Raw genomic sequence first — 17948 nt, 5'->3', positions numbered from 1 at the left:
TTTAGTTTAGTCTGTTTAGTTTAGGTAAGCAATACCTATTGTATTTTATGACTGATCATAAGTTTCGTACAAATAGTGAATCCCTTTGAGGCAACTCTGTTGTAATATTGGGCTATATAAATCAAATTGCATTGAATTAATAGAAAACACTAATATACTAAGATATTAGCGAACAATATCAAATTTACACAGATTTTTTTTACCTCTTAAAAGGGCTCCATAAAGAATAACAGAATAGCATTTTATTTTAACCACCTGTCACACTAAAAATAAAATTCTCTGAAGTTTTTTGGTACCCATAATAATAAAAACAGCTGTTTACAGATTTTAATTTTTTTTTTTAAATCCACACGAATTATTGTGGTGCTGTTGAAGACATTTTTCCTCCCCACAAAATGATCCAGACGTTCACTCGCTGACAGTAGCAGTCAACACTTTCAACCACAGGGGGCGCTGGTGCTCACCGTTCTTCTTCGTGTCGTTTGTCGGTCCGGCTAACGGAAGTGACCTGTCAAAAACGACTGCCGGGATTAGCAGGGCAGGGTCTCAAAAAACTATTAACAAAGGGTTCATGTTTGTGTGAAGACTCGTAGCTAAGAAAAGGATTTCTTTGTGCGGCAGGTAACGCAAGTTCCGAATTCATACATTTCAAATCATCTTATTCGAAGCACGTTTGTGTCTTTTAACCGCTTCATTACTCGCTAGTCTCAACAATACTAGCTAAAACGTCGGGCATTAAATTGTACAAATGAAAAAAACAAAACGCATCCAAGTTTAGTTTTCCTTATATTTATTTTAAACAACACATTATAACAAAGTATTTGTGTAAGTATTTGTTGTATTTTACAACACGACTTAGCGCTGGGGGTTATGTTAGCTAGCAGAACCACCAGAAGAAGAAGAAAGCTTTTTTGTGTTTACGTACAATTGTTGTCTTTTAGAAGTGATATTTACATTTTATTTTACACTGTACGATACTATTTTTTTAAGTAACTTCATACTTTATTTAATAGAGTGAAGAATCATGAATTGACATTTGTCAGGTGTTAATTGAAGGGACCAATTAACTGTCACGTGAAGTGAATCAGCTAACAGTAAAGGTGTTCAGAATCAAATCAATCATGCTGACAAAGCTATGTATGGTGTTACGTCAAAAACTCAGTTTGTTGGAGAAGTCCACTTGTAAACATTACCTTCACGTGATTTTAGCTTTGTAGACAAAACTGTGGACAGAACCGAACAAAAACATGACTTTTATAGAGATGGACTTGAACTAGCAGAAAAACAAAATCATTTCAATAAAATTTAATTAATTAATTTGTCAATTCAATTCTATTTGCTGCGTCCACATTTGTTGTACTTATTTGTTTTCTACTTCTTGCCTGTCAGATCAATAATAATGACATAAATCATGTTCAATCATCAGCACTAGTATCAAGAGTGTGACGACTATGGCGGTTACACTAATCTACTGGGTCTGACAATGGAGTACTAGTAATTTCATTAGTGTTTTTTTTTTGTTACTAGGCATCAAGTCTTTCAAAATATATTTGTTTAAATATTAAAGTTCTAACTGCACAAACCAACATTTTTTGTAATACATTTATAATTTTACTCTAAATCTATTATCCAGCATGACACTTGAGTCTAATGTACTCATGAGCTGATCTGATGAAGATCCCTCCATCTATAGAAACCGTTAAACCCCTTTTAGGAGTCATAGGGTTGCTGGAACTTACCCCGCTTCTGTTGGGGGACTGTCACGGGGCCACACACCCACATCCAGGGACAATTTAGAATCGTGTTTTTGGAGAGCCCAGAGAAAAACCCACACACGCACAAGGAGAACTTAACAAAACTCCATACAGAAAAGTCCCAGCCGGGATTTGAACCAGGACCATCTTGCTGTGAGGCGAGAATGCTAACCACTACGCTACAGCTTTCTGTTTCCAGATTCCATCCATCAACATTTTGTTGGACGGTGGCAATCCACAGAGGCATGTTTTTGTGTCTTTAAATTCTCTGTCGGCTCAATCTGGTACTTCACTATTTTTGGCTAACAGTAAAACTGCAGCTGAGTTTCTCTGACTTGTGACAGCTGAGTGAACGGCAATAGTTGCTTTTATGCTGGGATCTGGAGCAGTTATTCAGCATTCGTTTATGTTTGGATATCGCCAACAAGGCTGACTTCTGGATCGGTGACATCACATGAAAATACTGCATAAAAAACAAAAACATCCATAAAAGGAAATTCCCATTCATCCTCTGAACCCACTAAATCCATTTTGAGGTGACAGGGCTGCTGGAGCCTATCCCAGCAACTGTTGGGTGAAGGTGGGGTACACCCTGAACAGGTCACCACCTCTAGGGGCACCATTTAATCTATGAAGAGTGTTTTTAGACTGTGGGAGGAAACCAGAGCGCGCAAAGATGCTAAATCCACACAGAAATGCTGGAATTTGGACCAGGACCTTCTCGCAGGGAGGCAAGATCACTGACCACTAATTTAATTTAACGACTAATTTAGAGTTCGATGATTGTTTTTAATTTAATCCTAAATTACCGTTTAAACATTTACATTTGGACATGGCTTTAATTCTTCCATGCAGTTCCACAGTTTTGCTCAGCCTTTAGAAACAGAATCGTTTTTCTGTCTGTGCTTTAAATATGAGGAAATTCTACTTCTGCTTTTAGGTTTACCCTCCCCTCTCTAATAATTAACTATTTGGGGTTTTAAAAGGTATTTGTGCCGTGAAACTATAAGATCTGTCAGTTTTGAAGTAACTTAATGTTGTTGTTTTTTTAAAATAAAACTCTCCGTGCGCTTAAAGCTGTATGATGCTTTAAACACAGACCGGTCATCTTCCTCGTTCAGAGTTGACATCACGTGTTCCTGTAGAGGACTGCTGCTGCTTTAAATGAGTGTCTCAGCTGAAGCCAGCAGTGACGTTTGGATTCAGCCCCGCCTGAATGTCCAACCTTCCATCGCGTCTTCCTTTGAGTCGGTGTGAACGAAGAGAAAGTAGAGAAAACGGCTGTCGATTTATTTAAATTTCAATCATGGCTCTAAATCGACGGCATTCTTACACTCCCAGGGTGAGTATCATGCATCCGCTAGATTAAAAAATAATGGATTTAAAGTCTTGCTTAAATTTAAATGAACTTAAATTAATAAATTGTCGTTTAAAGTAAAATAAGGAAATCGTGGTACTCACCATGACGCAGGTTTATGATTCTTTCCATATCATTCTTCAAAAAGTCCAAATAAAAGCATTTCTATTAGCAATAACCAGACTTTTTGTTTTTTGGGTCATTCTTGTTGGTAAGTCTTGGTCTCCGTTAGAGAAACCGAGCAAGAATTCTGCTGCAGCTTCATTTGAAGAAATCCGGTAAAACGTTCCGTTGGTGTTTGATGAAAGGTCAAAGCAGCGTGACTTCACATGCCCCACCGCTCCAAATGAGGAACAGCTATTGCCCTGCAGATCTGTTGGGTGTTGAATCAGAGTCTTTGTCTGAGACGTTGCCGGTTCGTTGTATTCCAGGACACATGACCGGCTGCTGAGCGTGGCGTCTCTGCACCCCTCGCATTGCTGCCGTCGTGACGTTTTAGTGATGAAGATGTATGAAAGGTGTTGTTTAGCCTCCAACGCTCAAGCGGTGTTTGACGTGAAAAGGGAACCTTGCCATCTGTTCTCCCATCATGCACCTTCCCGTCTATATTTACACTCTCTCTGTTTTTATTTAAGCTGACGAGCCCACTGATCAGCAAAATGAGCAGCGCGGGATCAGTGGAGAGTGGTAAACCTCCAAAGGTGAGTCACCTCCACAGACACCAAAACAATATGCGGTAAAGAAAACTGTCCAAATGAAACGTGTGCAGATACACAACTTTAGGAAAAACAAGAATATAACATTTAATTTCCCTTAAATTTCCCTTATTAAACTACCATCAAAATGACGTCACAGGGTTGGAGGCATTTATATCGAGTCACGAAACGTCGATTCAACAAAGTGCGTGTGAGTTCTGTGGCTTCATGAAACTAGTTTAGAACGTCATTAATCCCACAACGGGCAGACTAACTTGTTATTTTGACGTCTGAGGTTGTAAATATTACATTGCACCCGCAGACCGATTCAGACCCAGAAGTGGTCAAAAAAGGAGTAGCTGGTATGTCACTTCATTTATTAGCTGTCAAAGAAAAGCCCATGTCCATCAAAAAATGTTAACAATAAGAGAAGAACGAAACGGAAAGAAGTGAGCTAACTCACAGCTGAAATAGCTGGACTCTACTGTTGTAAAAAAATAAACAAAAACTGCACTATAATTAAAAAAATAATGATTTCTTATTTTTAGTGGCAGATGGCACCAGTTGTTTTGTTTGTGCTTTATCTAAAGAGCCTTAAATGTAGTAGAGTTGTATCACTATTCATTAAACTCCACCGACTCTCCTTTATGACATCACTGCTGCAACAGGAAGGTTTGTTCAAGAGTCGAAATGTTTATCATTGAGACATCATGACCTTCTTTCCGAAGATCTTTGGCATAATAAAAACTAACAAGTGGGGACAAAGTTGTGGACAGTTGACATGTTAGGGGATTGTCATTGCACTGCAGGGGGCGCTATGGCTTCAACAGCTGTTCCTCAGTCTGCTTGTCCTTCCTGGTGGGATAAAGAGTGCATTGTCTGGGGAGGAGCCATCTTTCTTTCCCCTGTGCCTTCCTCACCACCCGGACCGGGTCCCTCCTGTTCTGGATTGTTCTGATTGTGACCAACGGTCCACGTTAACAAAAGCTTATCAAAGGAATGTGAAGACATGCAAATACTAAAGTTGTTTCTAAAAGATGTAAACTGTTCCTCAGTGATTGTCTTTGCTGTCTTTAATCCCTGACGTTCTATTTCGTGGTAATCGATAAACATGTGCACTTGACTCAATATAGTTTTTTTGAATTCCAAACAAAGAAAAGTCGTGTTTAGAACAGACACGTCAAAGGTAAAACCAAATTATTATTTCCTTTTTTAAAGTATGCCCATTTCATTTGGACATTTATCTTATCCCATATGAAGCTTTGTGACTCTTTCTCCTCCTCTTATTTTTGTTTCTCTTTCGTTTCCAAGATCGGCTCCGTAGTGGAGGTGACCGGTAAGGGACAGCGAGGCACTGTAGCCTACATTGGCACCACCCTCTTTGCCTCGGGCAAATGGGTGGGGGTCATCTTGGACGAGCCGAAAGGCAAGAACGACGGAACGGTGCAGGGGAAGCGCTACTTCACCTGCGAGGAGAATCATGGCATCTTCGTCAGGCAGTCTCAGGTACGTAAAAAAAGATTTGTTTCGATTGTATCCCTTGCGCTATCTCATTGGGTCCAGATGACCCCACCCTTACATAGACGTGTTCTCCCTACCATGACAACGGTGGATAAAGGTGGAGAGGATTTCATGTAAAAATTCATTGAATTGAGGCACGTTAACGTTGGGAGTGGGGTCATCTGGACCCCACAAGAAAGCACAAGGGGTATACTGGTTGTTGACTATCAGGTTTTTCTTTTGTGTAGATCCAAGTGGTGGACGAGGGCTCCGGCTCCACCTCACCAGAAACTCCAGAGTCCACTTTGGCAAAGATCCTGAAGCAGAAAGGTGAGTCACATCCCACGTTTACCAAGTCAGGCAGAGAAATCATCATCTTAAGAGTAAATCATACTCGTCTTTTATTTACAGAAATGGCAGAAACTCCCAAAACAACAAAGCAGGTAACTTTTATTTTCTGTATAGTTTGAAAGCATAAGTTTTTATTGTTTGTCTTGTGACGGTTCAGAGTACGTTTACCGAGAGAGAACCTGGGAATGCAGCTTAGTTACTTTTCCAACACTTTTGTTTTGAGATCTCTGAAATATAGTAAACCCAAAAATGTCTGATCATTTTTGTCTCTGCCTTTTTGCAGACGCCAGCAAACCTTAAGAAGGTAGAAACCTTTTGTTTTTAGCTGCTCCGCTCCACCCGAGTGGCTTCCATCTCTATCTCGCTTCACTTTTTGCCTTTCAGTCATGCTTGCGCCTGTTTTTTTTAACTGCTCGAGACGTTAACATTTTTAGTTTTCTACCTTATTTACTCAGCTTTTTTCCATCGCATGTTTACTATAAAACAACACACCAAGGCCAAACTAAATAATCACAAATTTAGTTTTCTTTTGCATGATTTTGACTTTATTTCTGCACTTTCAAAGTGTGATTATTGAATCTTGAAGCCACCAACAAGATATCATTCAGCATCAATTAACAGTGAATAATATGCCTCTAATTTGCTGCTAATCTCTTCTTGAACCTGACTGTTGGATGTGTGTGCGCCTCTACCTTTGCTTGTGTGTCTTCGTCTCCTCCTCCTCCTCTCCCTCCAGTCCTCTACCCGCCGCTCTGCAAAGGTGAGCAGAGCTTGAATCCAACAGCTTGCTTTGGTTCTTAGTTTATCGGTTTCGATTCAGGCCTAAAAAAATGGTCGACAGTGGTTCTGACGTCCGGCTGCTTGTCACGCTGCAGGTTGGAAACTGGCGTCAGGTTATCGTGTTTCTGCGTGGTCTTTTTTCACACGCAGACCTGCGTGGAGACCATTGACCGGATGCGACCGAGCGAATGCGATGTCATCCAAAGAAAATGGTTTATGTCCGGCTCTGACCAAAGGAAGTCGATAGAGCCGTCGTTTTTGTCGTGACACAGATGTCAATTGGAGCCAGACGACGTCAGTAAGCAGTGGTTAGTCTGAGTTGCCGTTTCTATGGCAACCAGTCTCGCCATTCAGGAGTGAGCTTGTTGGAAGGCCACACCCCGTTTTGAACATTGGATGTAGCGGGCAGAAGGCACCGCCTACTCTTACTGAGGCATCTGATTGGTCAGTTTATGACTTTAATAAACACAAGGATTGATGAGGATTAGCAAGAACACGTTAAAATGGTTTGAGAGCAAGAAGGTTGTTCTGACAAATTAAATGACCTCTCCATGGGACCAGCGGGTACTTCCTGTTTGGAACGCCAGAAGAGGAGGCCAATGATTTGAACAGATACCTCTTCATCACCTGAAATCCTGTCGCTAAGACTGAACTCCACAAACGTCGGATGGAAATGTCCTGTTTGGTAGGAAAAATCTGGTTTCTTCTTCTAAAACTTCAATACCAAAAAAAGAAAGGATTTGGGTTCAAAAGTTTCATTTATTCCACCTGCAGAGTGAAAGCAGCCTTTTAGCTTGTTATTAACGCTGGACTGTATTTAATATACATATTTAAAATAATTATTTACACCCTTGATTATTCTGTTTATGCTTTTCTGTGCCTAAAAAGAAAAGTCAAACATGCATGAATCTTATGCGTGGAGCTGCTCTTTTAATCCGTTTATGGCCAAACAGTAAATGTAGTTTAATTGTTTGCTCCTTTATTGTTTTCATTCTTTTTTGTGACACGTTTTAAAAACTGTCCACAATCAGAGCAGCGATGGCCTTTGGTTTTGAGGATTTTTATCAGAAGGCGATGAAACGAACATAAGAGAAGCAGAAAATTTCAGCCACCTTCATTTAATTGATTGCAGGGGATTTAACAGTATAATCTCCTTCAGTCTTATTTTGAAGGGGATGAATCTTTAAGAACCCATTGAATGTGATTTTGCTTAAAGACCCACTCCGATGAAAATAGTTTAACATTTTGTTGAGGCCTTTTTCTAATGATTGAGGACAAGAAAATTATGCTTACAACAGCATTTTTTAATATTGTCTTTGTGATTCTGACAATACACTGGGCGGGGCTGAAGCTCAATGCCCCCCACTTGGAGACTACTAGATCTGTCAACGTCTTTGTGTTCCTCAGAGTTGTGGATCTAAACTGGACAACTCGATGACCTAGATAATGCTCGCCGTTGTTTTTTTGCATAGCTAATGTTAAGGTTGGGATTGTGAGGGGCTGTAAGCTAGCGTGTAAATAAAGCTCTCCCTTATTGGTGACGGGAAGAGGAAGTGGGGTTGCATTGCACCAATAGCCCAGAGTTGAATTTCTCAAGAACTACTTAAAAAAGCAGGGTTTTTTTGGCCAAAAGCAGCATAATCGTAGTTAGAAGACCACTGGGAACGCTTTTACAATGGATCAAAAGATGATCGGCGTGTGACTTTAAACATCTTGAGCTGAAAGTTAATGAAAAGACTTAGCAACACTTAGAATGAATGCAGTGATGTCACTAACTGTGCTCCCCTGGTGGCAGTGGAGCTTGCCACGCCTGGCTCCAGCCTCCTCCCTGCCCTCTCTATTGGGTCGGCGCTCCAGCTCCATGTTGACGGTACGCTTTTGTCCCGTCAGGCCGGTTTCTGGGTCACTTCACAAGGAAAAATCAGGGGAGTGGGTCCCAACGTCTGACACGTGGTGTTAGTGACTTGTCACAGATCAGAAACCAATCAACTACGGGGGTCACTCGGAGCACGCTCACTGCGGGGGGTCTACCCACCGGGTTGTTTCCCGCCTCTCTGAAACCCTCGTCTCTCCACCTGCAGGCGTCCCGCGAGAGCCTCTCATCCTCTCACTCTGGAGACCTCAGCGAGGCCAGCCTCCACTCCCAGCAGGGGGCGCTGGGCGCTCCGGTCGTGCCGCAGCCCAGTGGGTCGCCGGCTGCCGCAGCTCCAGCTACACCGAGCAAAGTAAGCCTTGTTTGTTACCGCCTCCCGTTTCCATGGTTCCCCCGTGTTCATCACTGTCTCATTTCATCCGTGTCGCTGTGTGACCAGGTGGAGCCTGCCATGTCCAAGCAGGTAGAGTTTAGAGAACATGACAGATCCTCCCTGTCAGGACCATGGTGGTCAAGCTTTTATTTTGACACCCAGCTCTTCATTTATTTTTTTTAATCAAATTTAAGGTCGATTTATTATCTTAAATGTTTCTTGCTCCTCAGGAGGAAGAATCGCTTCGAGCTCAGGTCAAAGACCTGGAGGAGAAGCTGGAAACGTTGAAGATGAAGAGGACGGAGGACAAGGCCAAGCTGAAGGAGCTGGAGAAGCACAAGATCCAGCTGGAGCAGCTGCAGGAGTGGAAGACCAAGATGCAGGAGCAGCAAGCAGAGCTGCAGAAACAACTCAAAGAGGCCAAGAAGGTCCTCAGCAGAAAGAATTTTTTTTATTTTTTTAAAAGATGGCAGAAATGAACAAGAAGTTCCTCTGGGATGTTCTCCTCGACAGGATGCTCGGGAGGCGCAGGAGGCCAAGGATCGCTACATGGAGGAGATGGCGGACACTGCAGACGCGATAGAGATGGCCACGCTGGACAAGGAGATGGCCGAGGAGCGAGCGGAGTCGCTGCAGGTGGAGGTGGATACGCTGAAGGAGAAGGTGGAGGAGCTCTCCATGGATCTGGAGCTGCTCAGACATGAAATTTCAGAGAAAGGTTTGATTAAAAAAAGAGAGAGAGATGAAGATCAGAGCTTTCTCCCTTTAAACATCTGCTTCTGGTCTTTCGTGAAGGTTCAGACGGAGCCGCCTCCAGCTATCAGGTGAAGCAGCTGGAGGAGCAGAACGGCAGACTGAAGGAGGCTTTGGTCAGGTCAGGATCTGCTGGAAGTTGCTTTAAATTACTTAGCGGGACATTTCCTCTAGACAAAAACAATCTGCTTCCCTGCAGGATGCGGGATCTGTCCGCCTCAGAGAAACAGGAACACGTGAAGCTGCAGAAGCAGATGGAGAAGAAGAACGCCGAACTGGAGACGCTGAGGACTCAAAAGGAGAAACTTCAGGAGGAGCTCAAGCAAGCGGAGGCCACCATTGACGAGCTGAAGGAGCAGGTGGAGCCGGGGCTTCCTGTTGGCTGGAGCTGATGTCCACGTGGAGACGTGAACCGGTTTGTGTTTGTGCTCCAGGTGGATGCTGCGCTGGGGTCCGAGGAGATGGTGGAGACGCTGACGGAAAGGAACCTCGACTTAGAGGAGAAAGTCCGAGAGCTGAGAGAAACCGTCACCGATCTGGTCAGTCCACCAACGATGGGCGGCATCGGAAAACGGGGCGTTTGACGCTGACGGACTCCGGTTTCTCCGTCACTTCAGGAAGCCATCAACGAGATGAACGATGAGCTGCAGGAGAACGCCCGAGAGACGGAGATGGAGCTGAGGGAGCAGGTGGACCTGAGTGGAGCGAAGGTCCGGGAGGCCGAGAAGAAGGTGGAAGCCGCTCAGGAGACCGTCGCCGACTACCAGCACACCATCAACAAATACAGAGAGCTCACCGCCTCGCTACAGGGGGCCAACCGAGAGCTGGTCAGCCAGCAGAGCGCAAACGCAGAGCAGTTTCAGCAGCCAACCGCTGAGCTGTTCGACTTCAAGATCAAGTTTGCAGAGACCAAGGCCTACGCCAAGGTAGCCTTGCAGGATCAGCGCTCGCCAACGGCGCTCTTCCCCTCTTTTTTTTTTTTACCTGCGTATTTGCTCCACCTATAGGCCATAGAGATGGAGCTGAGGAAGATGGAAGTGGCTCAAGCCAACAGACACGTCTCCCTGCTCACCTCCTTCATGCCGGACTCCTTCCTGCGGCACGGCGGAGACCACGACTGCATCCTGGTGCTGCTGCTCATTCCCAGGCTCATCTGCAAGGTAACGGCGCTGGCCAGCTGGCGTTTTTGTCTGGGGTCGGTTCACCTCTGTGAATTGGCAAGAGTCTATCACGATACAATGTGTCTCGAAAGTATCGTGTAGGGGTGCACGTACTTCTGTACGGTTTTGGTACGTTTCTTTTCTTTTTATTTCCCTGCACGTGCATTGTAACAACTCAGCTGCTTTGTCACTCGTAGCGGGGAAACGACAGCTGAGCTGCTAATTAACTAGCTGTGTTGACTGTCCTTACCCCATACTCCACTCACCCTCAAACAGTCTCAGAGAGGGAGTGGCTATAGGCGGGGCTAACCCCCAGGTCGCCACAGTATTAACTATGCGCTGAGGCGGAACTAATGACGAATGTATGGCTAATGCAGACGCAAGGACTCCCACTCCCCATCGAACCGAATTGAAATATTTAGCGTTTTGGTTAAACCCCTAGTATCGTGATAGTTTCACGTATCTGTAGAGTCTTTTGGTCTCCCCCAGCTCCTGTCTGACTCGATAGACTATGTTTTCCAAAGGACATGGAAACAACTCAATCACACATCTACTTTTGCTTTGCCTTTGTATTTATTTTGGCAGGTGGCTCTCTGATTTTAGATGAAGGTGATAGGTTGAAAACCTTAAAAGACATAAATCAGAATTTCCATTTAACATTGCAAAACTTAACATGTCAACACATCAAAATGCTCATGACATCCAAATTATAACCAATAACCAGCATTCAACATAAAATAGATTCCTAATTCAATAACAGTCCATACCAGTTGTGTCTTTGGCTTGGTTTCTGGAGCTGGAGTGGAATCAGACCAAACAAAGATGCAGGTGTAAGTTTTTTTCAGTGATGAATGATGAGTGAGGTGTTTGTTTTATGTTGACATGGGCATATCTGGCCCGGGTGGAGACTGTAGGTTTGGCCCGGGTGGAGACATTCCCAATAGCTACGATGTTTAACATGACAGTATCGACATGTGTTGGTGAGTGTCACAATATGTTTCACGATATTAAATGCATCGATAAGTGATGCAGTACATATCACAATACCCAATGTGATAAGAATCCTGATACAAAGCGCAGAAAAGCCGCTTTGCTCCGTTCATAACGTGTTGCATGTCTGTACAAAGCTGATATGAAAAGCTGCTTTTCTCCGCGTCAGAATCAGCTGATTGACGTTGATCAGGTGAACGGTATTTGGTATGTCAATGAAGGCGCTTTATTCTATTATTCTGTTGTACTTATCTTTGCCAGTACTGTCTGTAAATAGCTATTTAAATTATACGACCTTTTTTGTTTACATTCTTTTGTTTTTAATATTCTATTTTCTCTTATGTCTACTATACTTTTACTGCTACGGTAACAAGTTTCCCACGTGTGGGATCAATAAAGTATTTCATATTCTGATTATTCAGGTGTCGCCAGCTGCATCTCCCGTGTTAAAGGGTTAAGTGTGATTAAGAAAATGCAGTGCTCTGTATTTCCAACACGGTTTTAATGAACTTTGAGGTCGCAAATAGCTGCTGGATTAAACAACCAAAGAAAGAATGAACAATCTCCAAATTTTCCTTGAGCTTTGGAACAGCAACGGCAAGGTTTATAAGTGAACATCTACTGCAAGATAGTTTTCGGTGAAAAGACAAGCCACACGTGTACTAAAAGACTATGCTAACTCCTTAAAGGACCCTGAAGGGATTTCAACCAGAGCTTTCTGACTGTGCAGCCCCATTTGAAACCCCAGAAATGGCAAATAAATGATCCCAATAGAACTAACTCTACACCTCTACTTGTTTGTAGGCCGACCTGATCAGCAAACAGGCGCAGGAGAAGTTTGACCTGAACGGGACCCCGGTGCAGGGCTCGGGGCTCAGGGGGCCTCCAGGAGAGCAGCGCAGCTTTGCCTCTGGACTGGTGTACTCCCTCAGCCTCCTGCAGGCCACCCTGCACCGATACGAGCAGTAAGAGCCGCCGCCGCTGCGTCCCCCCCGGGTCTGTCTGACGCTGAAGCCGTGCAGACCAGGTTCTTCTCTGTCTGGGTTTCAGGGCTCTGAACACGTGCAGCGTGGACGTCTTCAAGCGCATGGGGACGCTCTACTCCGAGATGAGCTTCCACGAGCGCGCTCTGGATTATTTCATCGACCTGCTGCACAAAGACCAATTAGACGAGACGGTTCAAGGAGAACCGCTGACCAAAGCCATCAAGTACTATCAGGTAATGGATTTCTGTTGAAACACCTGGAGGATTTGCTCCAAAAACCCTTTAATAGGACTGTTCTAAAGCAGTGGTCCTCTACCTCCGACAGTTAGTAAAAAAAAAAAACACACACACAACCTACGTCTAATCTGATTCTGAAGGAAGTTTTATTTTGAAAAACTGCTGGAATCTCCCCACCACATACGACTCATTCTCAACGGGTCATGTGGCGAAAATACATCCGCTACTTTTTTTTAGCGGATGCGCCGATCGCTTCATTCAAGCCCCAAAGCTAGCAGTGTTGACAAGAACTCAGAAAAAAAGCCAGCGAGGAAACAGAAAAGCTTTCAACAAAAAAAATCTGCATTTAACAAACAAAAACCAGGAGTCTGGACTCCTTTCTTTACTTTTTGGCACATCCCTTCAGGGGTCGCCACAGCGAATCAGCTTTCACCGATTCACACAGGTGGTTTGGCAGAGTTTTCCTGACAGCCCTGGGGACTTGGAGACAGGGAGACCCAAGTCTAGGTTCCCTTTTCTCCAAGTCCCCAGCCCAGATAAAATCCAGTAGCGTGAAGGGTCTTGCCCAAGGAGCTCATCGCACCTCCTGGGAATTGAACCCTGATTTCCAATGTTATCATCCAGCCACTAATGGAATCTTTACCCCAAAAATGGATTTATTGTGGCCGTTGTTCCACAAACCATAATTATGATGCATTATATTCTGCTGTCTAATGTGACAAAGACACTGCTAATGAAGTTGCTCAAAGAGTCACTTTTATAATTCTATTTCAAAATAAACTGTTTTAGTGACCAATTTCTGACATTTATTTTTTTATTTGTTGCTCTTTTAAAAGTCGGACGACGTCCGATTTTATACCCTACAGAAAATCTAGAGTAGAAGAAAAAGGTTGAAAGCATCTGCAGCTATTTTATAGAGGATGATGATAAACTTAACCTCAAAGGTTTAGGGGGAAAAAATACCAAGAATTAACAAATTCACGACGCAAGTGAAAAAGGTCGGGAATCACGACTCTAAGGGACAAAAACAACCTTCAAGGATCTGTTTTCCAATGGGATCTGTATCCTAGGGCTTATAAAAGGGATCAGCCAGAGGCTCCAGAACGTTTAGGAAAGGATCCAGCTGAGAACAGTAATATAGAGGATTATCAGACTCCCAAAGTTTTGTTTTCTAAAATTTCCAAATGTCTGTAAGGATAAAACGAGTGGGAAAACCAATGAAAGCTTTAAGGAGACTCATCCACTCACATTTTCTTTTGTTTGTTGCAGCAACTGTACAGTGTTCATTTGGCGGATCAAAGCGAGGATTGCACAGTCCAGCTGGCTGACCACATCAAGGTTTTGCAGACTTCAATCATTTTTTCTATCTTCTCGTACCTGAAAGTTTTTCAGGAATCTTTCGATTCACGGGGAGCAGAATGAGTCTGTGAACCTGATCAGCCCTTCTCCTCGTCTCCCATCAGTTCCTGCAGAGCGCCCTGGACTGCATGGGCGTGGAAGTTGCTCGTCTGCGGGCGTTCCTGGCGGCGGGTCAGGAGAGTTCTGGTTTGGCGGTCCTCCTGAAGGACCTGGACACCTCCTGCTCCGACATCCGGCAGTTCTGCAAGAAGATCCGGCGCCGCATGCCCGGAACCGACGTGGCGGGAGTCCCTGCTGCCCTCAGCTATGGCGCGCAGGTACAAAAGCTGCTGTGGCATAGTGCAACAACTCACTGCGGTGGTTTGACCGGCGTTCCACTCGGCAGGTTTCGGAGACGCTGACTGAGTGCAGGCGGCAGCTGACATGTGCGGTTGCAGTCCTGCAGGAAGTTGCTGCAACTGGAGCTCAGCTGGTTGCTTCTCTGGGAGAACAGGAAGGCCTGAACGCCCTCAAGCTGGAGGACATCGTATGCAAAGCTGTGGAGAAGGTAGTCTGTGCAAAGTTCTCCAACTCAGGTTTATGTTTTAGCCCCTCCCCCATCAGTAAGAATGGATGGTGGCAGGTTAAACCATGGAATTTTGGGGGAAACGTCCTACACTTAGCAGCTATCAAACCCTTTGATGCCGTTTTCCTCCTGAAGGTCGGCAGCTCCCAAAGCGTGAAAGGTCCCGAGTTTCTGCGTCAGTCCTGCAGCGCCGTCATCGCGACCATGAACAAGATGTCCACCGCCATGCAGGAAGGGGAGTATGACGCTGAGAAGCCTCAGGGACAGGTACGTCAAACGTTCGACTCCTGCCACAAACACAAAAACTCCCCCAAATTTGTGCACGCAGTGAACGACCCCCCTCCAAGAATGATGACATCACAGCGGGAGAAACACTCCAAAAAATGTATGGGGCCAGAATATCCAATGGGGCTCAAAAAGATGTCAAAATCCAGCAACGAAAACACCCATGTCCTACATATCCAAAGGAAGTTTTACAATTATTATGGGATGGCCACTGGACCTGTGGCAAAGTGTGAAATTTGGTGATTTTTCCCGTTTTTCCACAGTCTGGGAAAACTTTTGTTGGAGCGATTTTCCACAAAATCCTCTACAGTCAAAGTTGTTGACCTTTGACCTGTAGTGCCTACATCACCTCCAAGGGCTTATATTCTTCATGGCCTTTGATCTTAACGATATGTCCTCTCTGCTGTAGGCCCCTCCGGTAGAGGTGAGAGCTTCCACCGTCAGGGCGGAAATGACCGACGCAGAGGGTCTAGGAGTCAAACTGGAGGACAGAGAAACGGTCATCAAGGAGCTCAAGAAGTCCCTGAAGATTAAGGTAAACGGCTAAGCTCCGCCCCCAACTGCTATCAAGAAGACTGATGATGCTAAGGAAGAGCATATTTGCAGGGTGAAGAGCTGAGTGAAGCCAACGTCCGCCTGAGCCTCCTGGAGAAGAAGCTGGACACTTCCACCAAAGACGCAGATGATCGGGTGGAGAAGATTCAGACCAAGCTGGACGAGAACCTCGCCTTGCTCAAGAAGAAGGAGAAGTGAGGGAACCCCCATCCTTTCTCTTTAGGTTCTTTGAATCCAGGAAGTCTTAAATCCTCTCTGCACGTACAGGGAGTTTGAGGAGACCATGGACGCCTTGCAGGCTGACATCGACCAGCTGGAGGCGGAGAAGGCCGAGCTGAAACTGCGCATCACTAATCAGTCGAAGATGACCATCGAAGGCCTGAGAGCCCCGCCCACCTCCGGAATCGCCTCCATTGTTCAGGGATCTGCAGGAGGTGATTTTAGTTGGCCCCCAAAACAAATCTACAGGCGTGTCTCCATGAGGACAGAGCAAACAGAACTTTTACCAAAAGAAAAAGGTTTATTAGTAGCAGCTGTTATTTGGTATTTTCAAGCTTTTTCCTATTTTCCTTTAGTCCTCAATTTGCACTAGACGCTAATTTAACGAGGGGGCGGGGCTTTGAGCTCCACTGGCTGCCAAGACAGGATTGACATTGGGGAACCGAGTTTATGATGTCATTTTGGGAGAGCGTCTTCACTACAGTACGCCAACAACAACAGACGTGAGGTCAACATAACCCGATGTCAATCATGTCCTGGTAGCCAACGGGCTCAGAGCCCCGCCCCCACGCGACATTAGGCTCAACACCGAAAATTGAAACTGTAAATTGAGAGAAATTAAAACTCAAGTTAAATACAAAAGGCAGCCATTACTAATAAAAATTTATTTGATAAAAGTTTTAGGTTTTTTTAAATTCAAGATTTCACTTTTTTTTTTTTTAAAGATTTGTTTTTTCAAATTTACAGGTGTTGTCTCTTACTTTTTTTGTGGAGTTTTGCATTGTTTGTGCTGTAGACGGTCAATCTCATCCATAGGCTCAGTTTCCTGAATCTGCATAAATCTTGGATCGCGATCTGAACTCTTTTCATTCTATAATACTGGACCTTAAAACGTTTTTTTAGAACTTAGCTTCTGTGATAAACAGCGGAACGCTACACGTTCAGTCTAAAACTGTTCTCAAATTTCCAGTCTAGTTTTTCCTTCCTTTAAAGCCGATCCTGATCTGACCCCATAGTTTTCCTTCTACAGATGCTAACGGTCTCCTGACTCCAGCAGGTCTGGCTCCGCCCATGCCGGGCGCCATGCAGGTGGTGGACTCGCCTCTCCTCAGGCAGCAGGTGGAGGCTCAGAGAATGGGCATCAAGTTCCTGAAGAATGAGAACAACAGGCTGAAGGTGCAGTAGACTGCAACATCTGCAGGAGCCTGAAATGCGTCTCAGTTGAAGTAACGCTTTGAACGTTTTGACGTGAAGGCAGAGAAGATGAGGGCTCAGCTCGCCTCCCTGCCTCCCCTCTGCCCCCCAAAACTCCCGCTAGCGCCCAGGGACAGCGCCGTGCCCCCAGTGGGGCTGAACACCGTCACCTACCGCAGGACGGACCAGCTGCTGACCACTCTGCTCAGGCTGAGCGCCGAGGTCAAAGTGGTGGACATCACCGGGAAGACCACAGGTTTGCTTGCACACAACCCGCTCTGAAAACAGGTTTAGATGGAAGGGGGGGGGGGTTGAACGTCTTGATTTTTGCTCTTGGGTTCTTAGTCAGTGCCAGTGCCCAGCTGCTGGAGCAGACCGCTCGACTGAAGAATCTCAGCGACGCTCTGGACAAACTGAAGGTGAGAAGAGTCGTAGAAAACTGTCAGGATCTGTGGAGGAGGTCGACCTGAAGCAATGTTCTGTTTCAGGGGGAAGTTGCAGAGCACGTGGTTTCACACCAGCCAGGAGCCAGAGCCTCCTCAGACTTTGCCACCTTCCCCATGTCCTCCTTCGTCAAGGTACAGCCGCGTCACCTCTGCCTGTTCGGGTTTCCTGAACGCCGTTTTCTCACGCGTTTGCCGGGTTTTAGGCCAAGGAGAAGCAGGGAGGAACGGTGTTTGTGGGCCGCGTGGGGATCCCATGCGCACGTGGACAGGAGCACGTCCACCGCCTGGTCCTGTCTCAGCAGCAGCTCCAGCAGGTCCACCGGCTCCTCGCCATCTAGAGCCCTCAGGCTCCATCTTCTCATCTCCTGTAACCCTTCTGACACTAACAGCAGCCTCCACAGAGTCCACATCCTGGTTTGTCTTCTTGTATCTTTTTGTTTTTGTAGAAATTCTAAAATAAATAAAATCACCTCGCTGTCGTTTTGTTGGAACTTCATTAAAAACGTTCTGAAAGAAA

The 17948-nt window shown here is 45.0% G+C and overlaps 1 protein-coding gene across 31 annotated transcripts; it reads left to right on the top strand.

Moving 5' to 3' along the window:
* Nucleotides 1-421: 421 nt before the first annotated feature.
* LOC101162870 (dynactin subunit 1) lies at nt 422-17948 on the top strand. Of its 31 annotated transcripts, none has more exons than XM_078936277.1 (31): nt 422-621; nt 3747-3812; nt 5118-5312; nt 5555-5636; nt 5718-5749; nt 5941-5961; nt 6394-6417; nt 8233-8307; nt 8519-8662; nt 8750-8773; nt 8914-9111; nt 9197-9401; nt 9479-9557; nt 9636-9795; nt 9871-9975; nt 10054-10362; nt 10444-10596; nt 12391-12551; nt 12637-12805; nt 14078-14146; nt 14272-14484; nt 14553-14714; nt 14868-14999; nt 15427-15552; nt 15624-15766; nt 15840-16006; nt 16846-16967; nt 17046-17241; nt 17331-17404; nt 17474-17563; nt 17635-17948. In XM_078936277.1, the coding sequence occupies exons 2-31, from the start codon at nt 3771-3773 to the stop codon at nt 17767-17769; spliced, it is 3807 nt and encodes a 1268-aa protein (XP_078792403.1). In that variant the 5' UTR covers nt 422-621; nt 3747-3770; the 3' UTR covers nt 17770-17948. The 31 variants fall into 31 exon arrangements, with proteins under 31 accessions (XP_078792403.1, XP_011485622.1, XP_011485626.1 ...); XM_011487320.4 differs by having other exon boundaries at nt 16822-16967; XM_011487319.4 differs by lacking the exon at nt 422-621 and adding an exon at nt 2948-3096 and having other exon boundaries at nt 16849-16967.

The sequence above is a fragment of the Oryzias latipes genome, chromosome 18 (assembly GCF_053564925.1).
Source record: "Oryzias latipes strain Hd-rR chromosome 18, Olatipes_Hd-rR_3.1".
Lineage (NCBI taxonomy): Eukaryota > Metazoa > Chordata > Actinopteri > Beloniformes > Adrianichthyidae > Oryzias > Oryzias latipes.
This window is presented reverse-complemented; position numbering and strand designations above follow the sequence as displayed.